This window comes from Pelophylax lessonae (assembly GCF_965119305.1).
Source record: "Pelophylax lessonae genome assembly, chromosome: 3".
Classification (NCBI taxonomy): Eukaryota; Metazoa; Chordata; class Amphibia; order Anura; family Ranidae; genus Pelophylax; species Pelophylax lessonae.
The window spans coordinates 608,187,919-608,206,042 of NC_138770.1; the positions used below are offsets into that span (position 1 = coordinate 608,187,919).

The window sequence follows — 18,124 nt, forward strand, 5'->3', positions numbered from 1 at the left end:
TTTTTTTTTTTTTTTACAAATGTAAAATACTCTGTACTTGCAGAACACAGGAGAGCTGAGCCACTGCTCTTATGCACAGCTCTCCAGTGGGCTGACACCCCTCCCCTTCACACTGCTCCAATTACCAGCACTTTCCATGGAGTGACAGCAGTGTTGATTAGAGCCATGTTTCGGGAGCATTGGACTACTGGAGAGCAGGCTAACGCTTGTGTGAGAGCTGCGGTCTGACTCTCCTATGTGCTGCATAGTGACAAACCATGAGGAAATGTGCATGTATTGCAGAGATGTTCTGAAAATGTTTTTGAATGTTTTGCCCAGACATACACTTCAGTTGCCTTTCTACTTACTGAACATTATTTCCAGGCGGATGAGACACCGTACAAAGTTATCAAAGTCAATGGAGAAATTTTCATCAGCAAAGCGAGCCACAAGCAGCTGGTGGATTGGAGAATTCAGCTTAAATCCTGGGAAGAAATGAAGACGGTCAACACTGTGCTGGGATTGAGGGCTTAACTACCATATTAGAATCACACAACTGAGAGATTTAAATTGAGATTCAGGATAAAAAATAGTTGACTTTATAATTTTGGCATATAGCAGAGAACAGTTAGAACCTCTATCAGGACTTTATTCCTGATGGCAAGATTTCTCCTTACTGTCTGTCCTGAAGACGAAACCGGAAGTGAGAGAAAATCTCTTCAACAATGGTTTGGGGTGTACAGTGACATCATCCAATCGGGTAACCTTCAACACTCTCCAAAACTGGAATTTACTCAGGGTGGAATCTGGCAGTTTAGGGGAGCGTGGATGAGGTAAGTATGCATGCCAGGCAGTGTTTTATACAGAAATGGAGCCAGGTTTCTGTGTATTGCACATTGGTGGCTGGCCTATTAAAATTCACCATAGTACAGGTGCATCTCATAAAATTAGAATATCAAAAAGTTAATTTATTTCAGTAATTCAATTCAAAAAGTGAACCATATATATTTTATATAAATGCGTTACACACAGTGTGATATATTTCAAGCATGTCTTTCTTTTATTTTTGATTATGGCTTACAGCTAGTAAAAACCCAAAATTCAGTATGTCAGAAAATTAGAATATTACACAAGACCAATAAAAAAAAAAAAAAAAAAAAAAAAAAAAAAAAAAGAATTTTTAATACAGAAATGTTGGCTTACTGAAAAGTATGTCCATGTACAGTATAGTATGCACTCAATACTTGGTCAGGGCTCCTTTATCATGAATTACTGCATAATTGTGGCGTGGGATGGAGGTGATCAGCCTGTGGCACTGTTGAGGTGGTATGGAAGTCCAGGTTGCTTTGCTAGCAACCTTCAGCTCATCTGCATTGTTGGGTCTGGTGTCTCTAATCTTCCTCTTAACAATACCCACAGATTCTCTATGGGATTTAGGTCAGGCGAGTTTGCTGGCCAATCAAGCAAAGTGATACCATGATCATTAAACCAGGTATTGGTACTTTTGGCAGTGTGGGCAGGTGCCAAGTCTTGCTGGAAAATGAAAGCAGCATCTCCATAAAGCTGGTCAGCAGTGGGAAGCATAAAGTGCTCTAGAATTTCCTGGTAGAGGGCTGTGCTGACTTTAGACTTGATAAAACACAGTGGACCAACACCAGCAGATGACTTGGCTCCCCAAATCATCACTGACTGTGGAAACTTCACACTGGACCTCATGCAACTTGGATTCTGTGCCTCCCCACTCTTCCTCCATACTCTGGGACCTTGATTTCCAAATGAAATGCAACATTTTCTACAGTTCGTGATGATTTGGGGAGCCATGTCATCTGCTGGTGTTGGTCCACTGTGTTTTATCAAGTCCAAAATCAGCCCAACCCTCTACCAGGAAATTCTAGAGCACTTCATGCTTCCCTCTGCTGACCAGCTTTATGGAGATGCTGATTTAATTTTCCAGCAGGACTTGGCACCTGCCCACACTGCCAAAAGTACCAATACCTGGTTTAATGATCATGGTATCACTGTGCTTGATTGGCCAGCAAACTTGCCATAGAGAATCTGTGGGGTATTGTCAAGAGGAAGATGAGAGACTCCAGACCCAACAATGCAGACGAGCTGAAAGCTGCTATCAAAGCAACCTGGGCTTCCATAACACCTCACCAGCGTCACAGGCTGATCGCCTTCATCCCACGCCGTATTGATGCAGTAATTCATGCAAAAGGAGCCCTTACCAAGTATTGAGTGCATACAATACTGTACATGGACATACTTTTCAGTAAGCCAACATTTCTGTATTAAAAATCCTTTTTTTTTATTTTTTTTTATTGCTCTTGTGTAATATTCTCATTTTCTGAGATACTGAATTTTAGGTTTTCACTAGCTGTAAGCCATAATCATCAAAACTAAAAAGAAAGAAATGTTTGAAATATATCACTCCATGTGTAATGCATCTATAAAAAATATATGAGTTTCACTTTTTGAATTGAATTACTGAAATAAATGACCTTTTTGATGATATTCTAATTTTTTGAGATGCACCTGAATATTGGAACCCAAATAACAAAATCTCTGCAAAGATACTGTAATTTTCAATATTTATATATCTGCAGCTTAAATAAATTAAAATATCACTATGGTGATTCTGCCATAAAGGTCCTTGTTCAGAAACTTCCTGCCATAGGGTGACAACGCTTTGTCCCTGTCTCCCATATGGGCTCCTGCGTTGTCACCTTGTTACTAAGGCCGGCCGTATATGGTTTGAATCTCGGCCGGTCCGGCAGAAACCGGCTGCAATTCAAACTGTTAACAGGTAAGCTGAATGTACCATGTTGATTCATCGATCAACTTGGGTACTACCAGCCTGCTGGATTATTTTGCGATTATCGCTAGCAGCTGCTAAAGCTGCTGCCGATAATCAGTCTTCTTCTGGTGGGATTCCCCTGTCAACACTGTCTGTGTGGTTGCAGGAAAGAAATTTGCACCATGTATGGCCGGCCTTAGACTTCTGACAGTGACTGCAAAGGACTGCTTCAACACACATTATGATGGCATGGATCCAGTGTTGTCGCTGTCAGGAACCCCAGCCTGAGAAATGCCACACAGCCAACGCTAAACTGCATATAAACAAGAAGTGGCTTCAAAGAGGCTCTGGGAGATCAGCAGCACTGAGATACAACAAAGGATGAAAAAACATAACCATTATGTTATTACATTTTTAACATTTATTTTTATGGTGCTTTAGCATACTGAATTCAATGTAGCAGGTTTTCCAGGCATTGGGCCGATGTGGGTCTGCCATTGTTACCGGTAACACTCCCAGCCCTTTTGAGCTGTAACCCAAGGTGTGAGAACTGAGACGATGACAATTTCGGCATCTTGGTTTGTTTTCTTTCATTGAGTTTAGGGGATGGGGGAAGGGAATGAGTGAGATACTCCTCTGGCTCAACTAGGTACAATTTTGGGACTTTGTAGAAAAATGCCTGTAAGCGCTGTCTTGGCGCCAGCTGCATGCCGGCCAACGCTTCCTGACACTTGAAGATATTGTAACACTGAAAACTGTGCTGGAACCTCGACTTTAATCCAGAAGATCCAGGACTGTAGCATACTTGACTTCTGACACTGCTTTGCTCAAAAATCCTTGCACAGCTCCCTCCGGCCTTGCGCCGGCTTGAGGTAGCTCTGTGTAAAATCCTGTGCTGCTGCAACTCTCAACCTGTACACTCCACACTGCACACTAACTCATCAGGGCCCAAACTGCAGATGCCCCCTTTACACTTCAGGGTCCTCAACCTAGGTACCCCCTCTAATACTTCAGGGTCCTCTGACCAGTCACCCCCTTTACAGCTTGCTGACTCTTGGATCCCAGAACCTTCTCCGGAGTGGTCCCCTCTGACTCTAGGCAGACCCCCAGGGGTAATCTACACTACTCACAACCTTTGTAGGCTTTCCTGGGACTGGAACCCTCTCTCTCTGCTGGTTCTCGGCACACCGGATCACCTTAAGCTCAACTCAGCACCCTCTGGACTCTCAGGCAGCACCCAGAGACATCCGCTTCCTCTGACAGGAGGAGAGACAGCCATACTCTCCCTCCTGGGACTCTGCTTCCCGCTAAAGACATTGTTTCATGTGCCACCCCCAAACTTATACCCACTCCCAGAATCCTCTGCGGCAGAATCTGCCTTCTGGGGTAGTTACAAGCTTGAATGTGTCTCTGATTGGGTTTCCTCCACTGCCCAATGAAAAACCTCTCACAGGGCCAGTGGAGAGACTCCCTTTCAGCAGACACAAGTGGGAGCCATGACAACCTACCTGATCAAAATAAATCATGGCTCTGCTGTTAGGCAGACAAAGCACACTATATTTTACCTAGCACCTACCTGTAGGGTGATACATCAGTTTGGGCATTCATCTACTAAAGATTTAGTAAAGGCACAAAAGAACAAGATGGGATAGTATTTGCTCTTTACAAAACTTAAATTCCGAGGAAGGTTCTGTTTGTACTGTAAACACACACCCATCTATATAATCTCCAAGCCCCCCTAATACACATATACTGACCTGCTGCTTCGAGGGCTTTCCTCATCTCAGTGGTATTCATCGTCCCAGATCGATCCACATCAATGCTGCGGTAAATTTTCTACAGCCAAGGAAAGACACACGATTACCTTTTTCAGCCAGAAGATGGCAGCACACAGCTTAAAACATTACATTTGAATATTAAACTTGAATTTACAGCTTTACAGTTGTACAGGCTCCTCTTATGTATTAAAAAAATATTACTCTGCATTTCACTGAACACTGTGAGCTTCTCAAACGGTGTAGAAGAAGATTCAGCATCAGCAAGTCAGCTAGAGCTTGAACTTTTTCCTGACTTGAGGACATCCAGCATCAGCTAGCACATTCCTCCCTGACCACACTGCAATTTAGCAATACATCCCCAGTCCAGGATCCACCAACTAGTCTGAGTGAAAAAGGGAGAAATACTGTACTGATAAAGTCATCCTTCTGCAATCCCCTCCTGCCACAGAAGAAGTAGAAAGGTCTAATTGTGCCCATTCTTGGGCCACCGGAACGATAAATATATACACACAGTCTGAAGGAAGCAGCACTTGTACCTGTTCAAGTCAATAGTGTGACCATGCAACAGGAGGGTAACCCACATCCCGCCTCTTATATACAGGAATCCAAGACAGGCGGTAGCAGCACAAATCTATTCTTTTATTTTAGCTCACAAAGTAACAACAACAGTTTCAGGCATACCATGTCCCAATTACAAATAAGTTTCATGTACTGTATCATTTAAAGTAGAACTAAAGTTAAATTAAAAAGTCTTCTGAGAAGGCGGGATATTACTACAGGAGAGACATGCAATAAAACTAATTTACCTGCCTGCTTGCAGTCCTCTCGACAATGTACACTGAGCTGCGCATGCACAGTTTAAAGACCGGCCATGCGAGGGATCTTGCAGACATCAGACCAAGATCCGAGGCAGCTCAAGATCCAGACAAAGAGGAGAGTATTTTTAGTTACGCTTTAGAGCTCTGTTCTTGGCGTCCCGGATCACGGGCAGAATTGCTGTGATTCTGCCCCCGATCCTGAATCACAGCAAATCGCGGGACGCCCGTGTGATCCCCGCCACTTCCAATGGCTCCCTGATTGCGGCACGATCGAACAACTTCTTTTGGGCGACAGGTGCCCCGCGATTCTGTTTTCATGATTTTACCACGATTCGTCGGGCGACCATTGCAGCAAAATTGCGCCACAATCAGGGTGCCATTGGAAGTGACGGGGATTGCATGGGCATCTGGCCGTGATTCAGGATCGCAGGCAGAATTACCCAAGATGTGAATGGAGCCTAAAGTGAACAGATAGGAAGTGATCTCATCACCAACACCATAGGCATCTGTAAAGAGCATGGCATGCTTGAAACTGTTGCTGTTACTTTGTATCTTGGACAAACTAATATAAAAGAATTGTGCTGCAACTACCTGTCTCAGATATATCTTGGCATCTCAGGACATGTTCTGTTTACAAGTGACCCTGTCCTGACACTGCACCGGCTGTTCCCCTTAAAGGAAGAATTAACCCCCCTATTCTTTACAGCCAAGTAAGCTGCCATCTTAGACTGGGTTTGATATGCAGTTGCCATGGCGCTGCGCATGTGATCAGGTTTGACATCAGCTATTTGAGTGCTTGACAGGTCATTTGAGAGTACAAGCAACTGTGACAGTTATGATCATGGCATGCCTCGAATTTAACTATTTTGTGACAGTAAGGCCCCTTTCACACAGGGAGTCCATTAGACGGACTCCGTTTTTCTCAGCGGGGGGATCGATCCGCCAATCCCCCGCTGAGCAGGAGGATGGCAGCTCTGTCTCCGCACTGTGTGCAGAGACAGAGCTGCCAGGTCCCCATTCTTCTCTATGGGGGAATCAGATGAGAATGGACTGTCTGTCCGTTTTCATCCGATCTGATCTGCCAGACGGATGGAAAATAGGGTTTCCATCAGTCCGGATTTGACGGATCGGATTTCAGCAGACATGTCTCCACTGACATCCAATGCCCCATAGAGATGCATGGAGCCTCCTTTCAGATCCGCATGAAAAATGGACAGGCGGATTTGAACGGACTCCCTGTGTGAAAGGTGCCTTAAAGTGGAGTTCCACCCAAATATGGAAGCTCTACTTTACCACTCCCCCCCCCCCCCTCTGGTGCCACATTTGGCACCTTTCCGGGGGGAGGGGGTAGCGGAAACCTGTCAAAAACAGGTACCTATTCCCACTTCCAGGTAAGGGTGCCCTGACACCCTAGGTCATTTGCGGCCCTCCTCCCTCCCCTGCTGCCTTCTGGGAGTCACACAGAGGTCCCAGAAGACAGGGGGACCATTGAGAAAGTGCAGCGCGACAAGTGCACGTGCAATAGGAAACAAACTGTGAAGCAGCAAAGCTTTACCTCCCGTTTCCCTTAGTAAGGATGCCAGTGCCTGCACCCAGAGCCGATGGATGGGTCGGCTTTGGGTGCCGACATTGTGGGCACCCTGGATAGGTAAGTGTCCTTATAGTAAAAGTCAGCAGCTACAGTATTTGTAGCTGCTGACTTAATTTTTCCCCCCAGGCTGGAACTCCGCATTAATTTGATCAGCTTAGCATTGCTTTAATGGCCTTGCCCTTTTGTGCTTTATTATGATCCTGAGCATTTTAACTTGCAGAAAAGTTCTTCTGAGATACCCTTCACAGGTGACAGTGGGGCTGTTTAAACTGCAGCATAATCTACAAGGCCTTCTGCTTATGGACTTCTGTGTAAGTTGGGCAGACTTTGCAGAGGATGCAGCAACATGCAAAAAAGGTGTTGATTCCCTGCAGCATAACTGTGCTTAAAATCCATAGGGAATACTGACCTGCAGTTTTTAAACACTTAGGGCTCATGCACACTACAGCTCAAAAACAAAAAGAAGCTTTTACAGGCATTTGCACTTTTATTTCAGCTTGAAGCTTTTTTCACAAACTCTCCCCTCAGCTCATTTTTTGTGTGTGCGTTTTCAAGCTTCTTTGAGCTTTTTCATGCTTTTTGCGTGTTTTTGGGCACTCATCTCTTGGTGGGGTTTTTTTCTGCATGTAAGAGCATATGCCTGTACACCAGTGTTTCGCAACCTTTTTTCAGTCAAGGCACCCTTTAAAATTAGACAATCTCAAGGCACCCTTTTACATTTTGTGTTGAGGCACCCCATTCTAAAATGTAAAAAGCTATTCTAATAATTTTACACAGGAACATCCACACACGTATGACACCCAACGATAGAGGTGATTTTTTTCTTACAAAGCAAATACACTTTTGCACACTGGTACTGATTAGTATTCCAATGTTTCTCTTCTCCCTCAATTTCTCTCCATCATTCAGATAATGTGACCCCAGTGCTGAGGGAGAGGGGCAGAGGAGGGTCAAACAAAGATGCTGTGGAAGCGACAGACATCCTCCTTATCAACTGACATAATTGTTTGTAAGGATGCCAGTGTCTAGAAAGTCGTAATGGTGCATAATGAAAACCCGTGGCTTTGTTTAAACAAAAGGCAGGCTTCATCCACCTGCTGGCTTGTATACAATTTTTGATCAAATTTTAGGCATTTTGCCAAGGCACCCCTAAAGAAGCCTCAAGGCAGCCCTAGGTGCCTGGGCACCCTGGTTGAAAATGGCTGCTGTAAACTCCTGAAAAAGCCATAGTGTGCATGGACACATTGCCTAACATGGAGGGGAGTTTCCAGGCAGAAAAAAGAAGAGCTCAAAAAAGTTCAAAAGCCTGTAGGAGCCGCTTCTTTGAGCTTTTTTGAGCTGCAGTGTGCATGAGCCCTAAATGTGCATGCATGCAGGTAATCAATGGAATATGTACAGAAACCTAAAAAGTAACTGATTTTAATTTTATTTTCTTCAGTTTAAAAACTGCCCATACGCATAACTCCAAAAAATAATTTGTTTATAAGACTTACCTGGTATTTCTGTAGTTTGGACCAGAGGATGTTAAACTCTTTTAAGCCCAGCTTTCCTGACCCATCAGACTGTATTATTGTAATAAGTTAAAGAAAGCAATTGAAACAAAGAAAATCTCATCGGCTAATATTATTTACCCTAAAAAAAAAAAAAAAACGTCTGCTTTGTGAACTGGTATTAGTAGAGTTCAACAAACTCCTGTGTTCCTGATCATCTTCTACGAAATCATAGTCTTAAAGGGCAAGTCTAGGAAACATCTGGTTGCCTCTTGGGGGATCAGGAAGAATCAGGCACATCTAAGGTGTTCCCGGCTGCCTCTCCTGGATCACAGCCATCATCAGTCCTGAGGAAGAAGGCTACGCTTCTGAAATGCATCGTTATGGCAACCCAGTGATATGTTCCTCTTCCCCTTCTTGCTTGTCGGAATCCCGTTTCATCGGTGCAAGGCGCCGGTTGGACCGGGCGCATGTGCAGTACTTCCCTGGGAACACTGTTGAGCTTCGTCAGCTCTATTGAGGGACATTGGACTGTCTATAAGAAGCGTCAGGGAATCCTTGTGCTGATGACGATTGTGATCCAGGAGAGGTGGCGGGGAACACCACAGATGTGCCTGACTATCGTTCATCCTTGTAAGTGCATTGGATGTGATGTATTTTAATTTTTTTATTTAATTTTATTAACTGTTACACTAGGGCTGGTGTGCCCTCTCTCTGTGTTTGTGTTGATATAGCTGTGTCTTTTTTCAACCTGACTTAACTATGCAACTATTTAAATCTAATTCAATTTTGGGTACTCGTTTGGGATGCCAATAGTCATGTTTATTTACTCACCATTTTATTTAAACTGTTAGGCATCTCAGAGGTTAGGTTGCCTCCGCGTACCTCAAAACCCTATACAATAGTGATTTATGTTTCTTCAGTTTACAGCAAGGTGGTCATGCTCTATTTCCTGGATTCTCCACAGGGATAGGAATGGAGGTGGTCTGATAATGAGGGTAATAAAAACAGTTGTAGGAGGGTGACTAAGGCTGGCTATACATGGTTCAAATCTCAGCCAGTTCAGCAGGAACCGGCCGAGATTCGAACCGTTAGTGGGCAGGCTGAATGTACCAATTTGATCAATCAACTTGGGTACAACCAGCCTGCTGGATCACTTGTGTTTATCGCTAGTGGCTGCTATAGCCACTAGCGATAATCACTATCTTCTCCTGGGAGGGGTGCCTGCCCCCGCAGGGAGAAGACAATTGCGGATTCCCCTGTCAGCACTGTCTGTGTTGATGGGGGACTTGTGCAAATTTCTTTCCTGTGATATTGGCAAGAGAATACCTTGATCAACTGGGTACATTAAGCCTGCTCATTACTGGTTTGAATCTCAGCCTGTTCAGCAGGAACCGTGTATGGCCAGCCTAAACCAAACTTGTATTACCGTTTTGGGTAGACAGACCCTTTAATTTAGAAAAGCCTTTTTTTTTTAATAGAAACAGGCAAGACACATAGGAATCTTGCCCGAGAATATAAAACAAACTGCAATGTAATGTAAAACTGGGTCAATATATATTTATCCAGTAAGGAAAGGGCAGTATACATAACAGAAAGGATACATCCAGGAGATCCACAATGGTCTTACATGTCTCCATACTGAATCCATCTGACTTGATGTCGGTTTCTGAATAAGACAAGGAGTGAAAAAAAAATATTGCAATTACTTATCACCTAATTTTACTGAAGTCACATGGGACACTTGTAGGTACTTTGATTTCCATTTTGATTTTCTTGTCATAACCTGATGCAGTAGAACATAAAGGTGAGCAATCCTTCCTACTGCAGACTTCTACAGCTGTCCTATCCAGTTTTAAAGCACATCTGTGCCCATACTATGGACAATTATTGTTTTGCATAATCCTAACAAGCAGTTAAAAAGCTTTAAAAATAGCCTTTATTTCCTGCGGCTGCTTGTAGTGTGAAGTTATTCATTCCCAAAGATCACAATAGACTCAAAGTTTAGGTTTACACAGGAGCGTGTGGTGCAGCTCACATTTGCACAGGCACTGCAGCCTATTCATTTGAATGAGCCGCTGTACCTGTGTTTCCTGCAGGAAAAAAGTCCTTGACCCTTTTTTGAAAAAGCGGTTGCATGGCATTGCATGGTGCTTTGATGTGTTTTCCACATCCACGTTTTGCGTAGGGGTGCCATTAAACATTTTATGGCATCCCCGCACATCTGCTAAAGAGCAGTGTGTTTTGGCTGTGGGTACGGAAATGTGTTGGATTTACCTACATTCACACACCCGCAATAGTGTGAACCTAAGAAAAAGTTAGGTTTCAGCTGGTTTTGAACAGCTTAAAAACACATAGCTACTGTTCATAGTTGGCAAGGTTGAATAAAGACACCAGTCCATCCAGTTCAACCTGTGTAGGTGTGTGTGCTCATGTCAAAAATCATATCCCTGTATAATGTGCTTGCTAAGATGCCCATCTAAGAGTTTTTTGAAACTATCAATACTTCTTGCTGACACCACCAATTGTGGAAGAAAATTCCACATCCTTACCACCCTGATAGTGAAAAACCCCCTGCACAGTTTAAGGTTAAACTGCTTCTCCTCCAATTTCATTGAGTGACCCCATGTCCTCTTAAACTCCCTGCAACTGAAAAGTTTCCTCCCAATGCTGCAATCACCATTGAGATATTTGTATAACGCTATCATATCTCCTCTCTGGAATTGCACAGAGCGGCTGTGAATCTCCTCTTCTCAGGTCCCCTGCCGGCACTCCTGGCTCCTTCTCTGTCCAGTGTGCCCATAGAAAGCTGCTTCCCATGGGGGCACTCATGTGTGATTTGGCCCTTGCCCCAGCACCCTCGTCACTGGCTTTGATTGACAGCCAATGGCTCCCAGTGCACCAGCCATGTCAGCGAGACCCGGAAGTGAGGGGAGAGAAGAGCTGCAGATGTGCACAGTGTTTGATTGAATGAGGGCTCAGGTATGTAAAAGGGGGGGGGGTGCTGATGCCTAAAATGTTTTACCTTAATGCAAGGAATACAAATGTTTAGGCTTTAGAACCACTTTAAGCCCCATCAATTTTCCTCTTCCTGTCCAATGACCATTTAAGGCACTCAAACTGGGAAAGAGAATGGCAATTAGCTGGTACATAGGTTGGTTTAGCAAGTAATAAAGGTAATAACAGGCTTCTTCTGGTATCTGCTGAACTTCTACTGTTCAATATTAGAAAGGTCTGACAGGTCCACTTTAAAGAATAATGGGACCATTATGGAATATGCTCCCTGTTTTTCCAGACACCTATTTTAGGGTTGCTCTACCAACAAGTCCTTTAATCTTTTACTCATTTGCCATACCTCCATTCACACTTGTACGACTCCAAAGTTGAGTGACTTTGAAATGCAACTTTGGATAGGCGCGACTTGGGTGCGACTTTGGTTTTGACCAATGATAATGGACAACTGTTGCACAACTGTCACATATATATAACATTCAGGTGTTACTATCATGCGACCCTTGAGGGTTTAAACTGCAGTCTATGGCACTCAAGTCGCATGAAAGTTAGACCAAAGTAGCTCAGGAACCTTTTTGTTAAGTTGCTGTGACTTTAAGTCGCACATATTTTAATAGCTGTCCCACAAGTGTGAATGGAGCCAAAAGGGAAAGGCAACTGTTGTGTTGCCCAGGCCAGACAAAATTTGCCATTTATAAAAGGATTTACTTATTTATTGTGAATCCCTCGGTTGTGAAGAATCTTTTGCAGAATATCTATTCTCTAAAAACAGCTGACCCAATGGTTTATCTTCGAGCTTGAATCCCAGTTGAAACCTTCTGAGGAGAAACGCGTTGGATGGAGACAGCCGTGACGTCAGCGCGCACAGACCGTACTGCATGCAGCGTGCCTCCAAGAGTATCTGTGCTATTTCAGCAAACATTTGTAAGTCCAACTCTTTTTTAAATAAACACATGTTTGAAGCCATAATGTACTATTAGTCCTCCTTTTCATCCTTACATCCATCTATGAGCCTGGGAACCTTTGAAGGTCCAGAGTCCCATTCAGGCAGCAACACAGATTGAGGTCTTCCCAGCTAAGAGCAGCATACATGCCCATTGACCCTTTGGGTCTGGTAAGCGGCCATTTCATTCTTTCAGCACGGTGGTGATGCATGCAGCACTTTAAAGTCTAAGGATTAAGCACCATCTTAGCACCACTATTCACAATTTGGGACTTTTTGAATATATTAGGCAAACATCAACAGAGTTTGCTTTGGGAATTTTTGATTTTGTTCATTTTTTTCAATGTTGCTGCACATTGCTTTTTATGCCTTTGGTTCCCATTATAGGTCACATTTAGTATATTTATGCACGTTTTTTTGAAATGTATTATTGTTAGTGCACACGTTTTTCATTTGTTTGATACAAAGCACTACACTTTGTATTTCTGAGTGTGTATCAGCTCAATAATACATCCACATTGAGACAGCACACTTTATTTCTTCACATTAATTCTCATCTCCCAGTAATCGGGGAGTCCAGGTGCAGAAGTAATTATAATTTATTGGCTGGCACATCCTTTCATCCACTTCACCTATCTTAGAAGCAGCACAGTGGCCCCAGACTCCCTATTGGCTCTTAAAAGCCCTCAGCCATTTCTGCATGCCCTATTTCCTAATTGATCTCAGAACGGATTCTGTTTGTATTACATGAATTACACAGACACTTGTGCTCTGATATGGAGGGAATGCAAGTAAATAAAAACAAAATGGTTGCATAATTATACCAAGCTTTGCATTTTAGAGATGCCCATTTCTGACTACTTTTCTATAAATAAAGCTCTGGTTTCATTATGTATGTGACACATATAGGTACAGAACATTTTTTTGTAGTAAAAAATGTTACTAAAAATCCTCTTTCCATTTCCGTCTTCAGACAGTTATGATTTTCTAAAACAAAGACTGCAAATACACACTATTTACAATGCTGATTGTTATTATTATAGAGAATTTATATAGCGCCAACAGTTTACACAGCACTTTACAACATGAGGGCAGACAGTACAGTTACAATACAATTTAATACAGGAGGAATCAGAGGGCCCTGCTCATTACAGCTTACAATCTGGAAGAGAGGGTCAAGTGATAAAAGAGGTAATAGCTGGGGGGGGCTGATGGAGAAAATAAAAGTACAGTTGTTAGGTGTGGGCACGATAGACTTCTCTGAGAAAGGTTTTCAGGAATCATTTAAAAGTGGACAACGTAGGAGATAGTCGGACAGATTGGGGTAGGGAATTCCAGAGAATGATAGAGGTTCAGTAAAAGTTTGGAGGTGAGCATGCGAGGAGGTGACAAGGGAATTGGAGAGCAGGAGGTCTTGGGAGGGACGAAGAGAACAATTTGGTCAGTGTTTTGAGATTAGGTTAGTGATGTAGTTGGGGGCTGAGTTGTGAATGGCTTTGTAAGTTGTTAGTATTTTTTATTGAATTCATTGGAAGCCAGTGAATGGATTGGCAGAGAGGGGTGGCAGACACTGAACAACTGGTCAGGTGGATGAGCCTAGCAACAGCATTCATGATGGACTGAAGGGGGGGATAGCCTATATAAAGGTAATGGGGAGGGAGTTGCAGTATTCGAGGTGAGAGATGACCAGGGAATGAACAATGAGCTTTGTGGTGTCATTGGTTAGAAAGGGGCGTATTTTGAAGAGGTTGCGGAGGCTGAGGCAGCAAGATAATTTTGTAATTCATTTTTTAGGTATGTGCTCCAACTTCCATTGCACATAATATAATTGACACACAGAATTGATACTCACGTCTGGAAATGACCTTCTGTAGAATGCCATACAGCTCGAATGCTGAGATCTCCTTATCCTGATGAGAAAAGATCGGACTGTCAGAAAAAGAGGAGGAAGAGATTGAAGAGGCCCCAGAACCCAAATACTCACATTCAACCCATGAGAGAAATATTGACCAGACTGATTGTGGGCCCAGACAAGTCAGCTGATCTGTGAATGCCATTAATACTGTATAGGGGGCCATATTTTTCAGAGTTATCCATCACATTATGCTAGCAAATTAGAAAATAATAATTTGATTGGTTGCTAAAAGCAATAGTAGCAATCTGAGGCAAATGGGTTGATTTTCTAAAGGCAGACATGTTTTTCACTTTGAGGAAAATTCCCTGGCAAAGCTTAGTGAATGTGGTAACATTTCCCTTTGCAAAGAATATCCAAACATGTTCTTGCATGTGTTTGGATGATGGAAGTCAGCAGGGCTTCCCCTCGTTCACTCAACTCTGGGTAAAATTTCCTTGTAAAGTGAACAGTCTTAAGTAAATTAAACTATGTAAGGCGCATTAGATATCCTTCAATTACAGAAGACTCAAGAGTTCAAAGTGTTCAGTTAAGCTCATAGGTTACAAAACTTGGCAGAGTCTCTACTGAACACTCTGCCAGGTTCCTTAGGGTTTACCTATGAGCTACTCACAGCAAACCAGGAATACACACTACAACGAGAGCGAGAGAAACATATAGGAGAGACTGACAATGAGAGAGAGAGACTGTAAAAGTGAGAAGATGAGAGAAACCGAGGGCGAGAGAAAGAAAGGGAAAAAAGAAGAGAATGAAGGGGAGGGAGACGGAAGTATAAATTGAAAAAGATAATAAAGTTCTTTACATTTAGAGAACATTTGCGCAGTCTGGCCATGTACAATCAGACTAAAGAACATTTATGTCAGGGGTCTCCAAACTTTCTAAACAAAGGGGCAGTTTACTGTATTTCAGACTTTAATGGGGCTGGACTGTGGTCATTGGGAGTAGAAATAGTATTGGCATAAGTGGGAAAATATAGGGCAGCTTTGGCATTAGGGGTAGGAATAGTCCCCTCATGGTTGGTATCACTGGAAGAATGGTGCCTCATCTTTGGGGTTAGTGGGAGGAATTGTGTTATTGTTGAGGTCAGTGGAAAAAAATGATGTCCCATTGTTGGTGTCAGTGGGAGGAATAATGCTATTGTTGATGTCATTGGCGGAAATAATGTCCCATTTTGGTGTCAGTGGGAAGAATAGTGTCTTGTATCAATGGGAGGAATAGTGCCCAAGGGCCAAATGAAGGCAAGCAAAAGTCGCATGTGGTCTCTGGGCCACAGTTTGGAGACCCTTGGTTTATATGTTTACATGACCACAACAGTCCTTCCCCAGCTGAACTTGCTTGGGGGAAAACTTAAGCCTAGTACACACTAGCATTTTTTTTTCTTTCAACCCAGCAGGGTTGAACAAAAAAAAAAAAAAAAAACTGACAGCTCAGGAGGAGCCACTATACTAACTATCTGACATTAGTACAACGATTTCCCCTGCTGTGTGTGCTATTGTGTTCTGACAGGGGGATGCCCCCTGGGTGATGCCCCCCCCCACGAGAACAGCCCTCAGCCATTGGCTGATCGGGAGCTGATCGGCAGACCTTTTTTTTGGTCATGCCCTTTCGACTGCAATATACATGGACTGAATGTCAGTCGGTTTCTATTGAACCGGCCGATGCCGCCCAACATTCTGTCCCTGTGTACTAGGCTTTAGTCCTCCCCCTATTAAAGGCACAAACATACAAATCCACCCAATGCCAATATGCATGTCTACAGAAAGATCTTTCATGGGAAGAATGGTCATACTAAACCAACTGCTGAAGGACTAAAAAAAATGGGAGAAAAAGGGGAGAGACAAATAGGGGGACAAGACAAAAGAGGTAAGAATGGTTTGGAGGACCAAAGTAAGAAGATTCTGGATTGGACAGTTGAATAACAGATTTCAATCAAAGCTCCGGGTTTTATCATAGAGGTCCTGTGCCATGTCTGGATGACAATGACACACGGCATTTTCATGGCACATGCAGGATGAAGCTAGCAGTCGGCAGCTGTGAAAAGCCAAGCGAGTAGAAAGGAATAAGAGATATAACTTCTAGAACAGATCTTGTAAAATATCCAGATAGACTAATTACTCATGAGAAGGTGATAAAAACATTCTGTGTAAGGGACTTGGTATTATAAGGGCATCATAGGGAAACTTTAGGGTAAGTCATATAACAGCGCTCCATTAGTAAAGCTATAGTCGAGTGTCATCTTTAGCCTACTGGGGATAGTTATATAACATATATATTATGGTTTTATAGGGACCAGTGAAAGCAACTAAACTACTTTATGGTCAAAATCACATGGACTTCTCTAAGGTACTGCATTCAAGTAACTCCAGGCACTGTTAATGCTACAACATACAAGGACACCTTAGAAAATTTAGCACTTCTAACCTTGAGGCAACAGCTTGGGGAAGACCCTTTTTTATTCCAACATCACTATGTCATTGTCCACAAAACCAGCTCCATAAAGACATGGTTTTATGAGTTTGTGTTGGAGGAACTTGAGTGGCCTGCACAGAGCCTTGACTTCAACCATACTGATTACCGAGGGATTAATTGGAACACTGACAGTGAACCATTTTAAACATCAGATCCTGACCTCACATGCGGTTTCAGGTAACGAGGCACAAATTCCCACAGATACATTGCAGAAATCGTTTTGGAAAGTCTTCCAGAAGAGTGGAGGCTGTTATGGTCATAAAGAGGAGCAACTCCATATTGACACCCAAGGTTTTGGGAATGGATAGTCCAATTAGCCCACATAGATGTGTCCACAAACTTTTGACCATTCTTGGGGAGAACCAAAAAAAGAGATTGCCTGACCTTCTAGCTACTATCGCAGTTTTGTTCAAACCTGTAAGTTGCCTGGATAGCTGGGCCCTGGCAGTTTACCTTCCTTTTTATGTGTGGGCCGGGGGTACAGATTCTATATTGCTAGACAATGGGTCACTCGATGTAGCACATACAGCATATGGGAGAAGAGGACAGCATGGGCAGGAAAGTAGCTAGAAAGAGCACGCAGCGTTAGAAGCAACCATACCTCTGGTGAGATCTATGCCAATGGAAAAATCAAACCAGAACACAGGGTTAGTTGAAAAATGGTGGTAGAAGCTTCAATATTATGCCAGTATTCAGCTAAGGAAATAGCATAGGTGAAAAGTGCTTAGGGAACTGTAAGCAAATAACTTTCAGTTCTCTCTGGCTTTTGCTTATACAAGAAAAAAACACAGTGTATTGTTAGTTTATACATTTAAAGTTGGACTCCAGGCAAACAGCTAAATACACTACTGAAATACATATATGGAACTTGTTTTACCTGTTAAATTATCTATATTTCTCACCATCCAGTCCTTATATTTACAAAGTGCTATCAGGTAGCAGAGCCAGGCTGGTGATCTAACTTTTCTCTAATGCAGTTAAGCAATGCAGCTTGGTCACCTCTCCTCCCCTAACCTGGATAGCAAAGATGCAGCAGCCTACTGATGAGCCATCCCTTTGCTCTCCATTTTAATCAACATGTTCTTAGCTGGAATATATGCATACAACACAACTGATTGGCTCTGAATCCCACCCCTCCCAATCTCAGTGTTGCTGAACATGGGGAATACAAGAGGTCGACACCAAATAGGGTTCAGGTATTTACATTCCTTGCAACAAAAATAGATTTGCTAATAGTTAAATACATAACTGTAATTACTGGTGTATCCTCATATCTGCCTGGAGTTTGGTTTTAAAACCATCATTACAGAATTTACCTGAAGCCATTTTTGCACA

General features: G+C 42.9%; 1 protein-coding gene across 1 annotated transcript in view; it reads right to left on the reverse strand.

The window, feature by feature from the left end:
• LOC309549109 (calpain-2 catalytic subunit-like) overlaps positions 1-18,124 on the reverse strand; it is a 122,789-nt gene that overhangs the window by 10,379 nt on the left and 94,286 nt on the right. The window contains exons 14-18 of the mRNA XM_082249145.1: positions 14,261-14,318; positions 10,058-10,122; positions 8,457-8,525; positions 4,534-4,612; positions 348-464 (exon numbers count right to left, since the gene is read on the reverse strand). Of these exons, the coding sequence (XP_082105271.1) occupies positions 348-464; positions 4,534-4,612; positions 8,457-8,525; positions 10,058-10,122; positions 14,261-14,318 (388 nt within the window). The remainder of the gene's footprint in view (positions 1-347; positions 465-4,533; positions 4,613-8,456; positions 8,526-10,057; positions 10,123-14,260; positions 14,319-18,124) is intronic.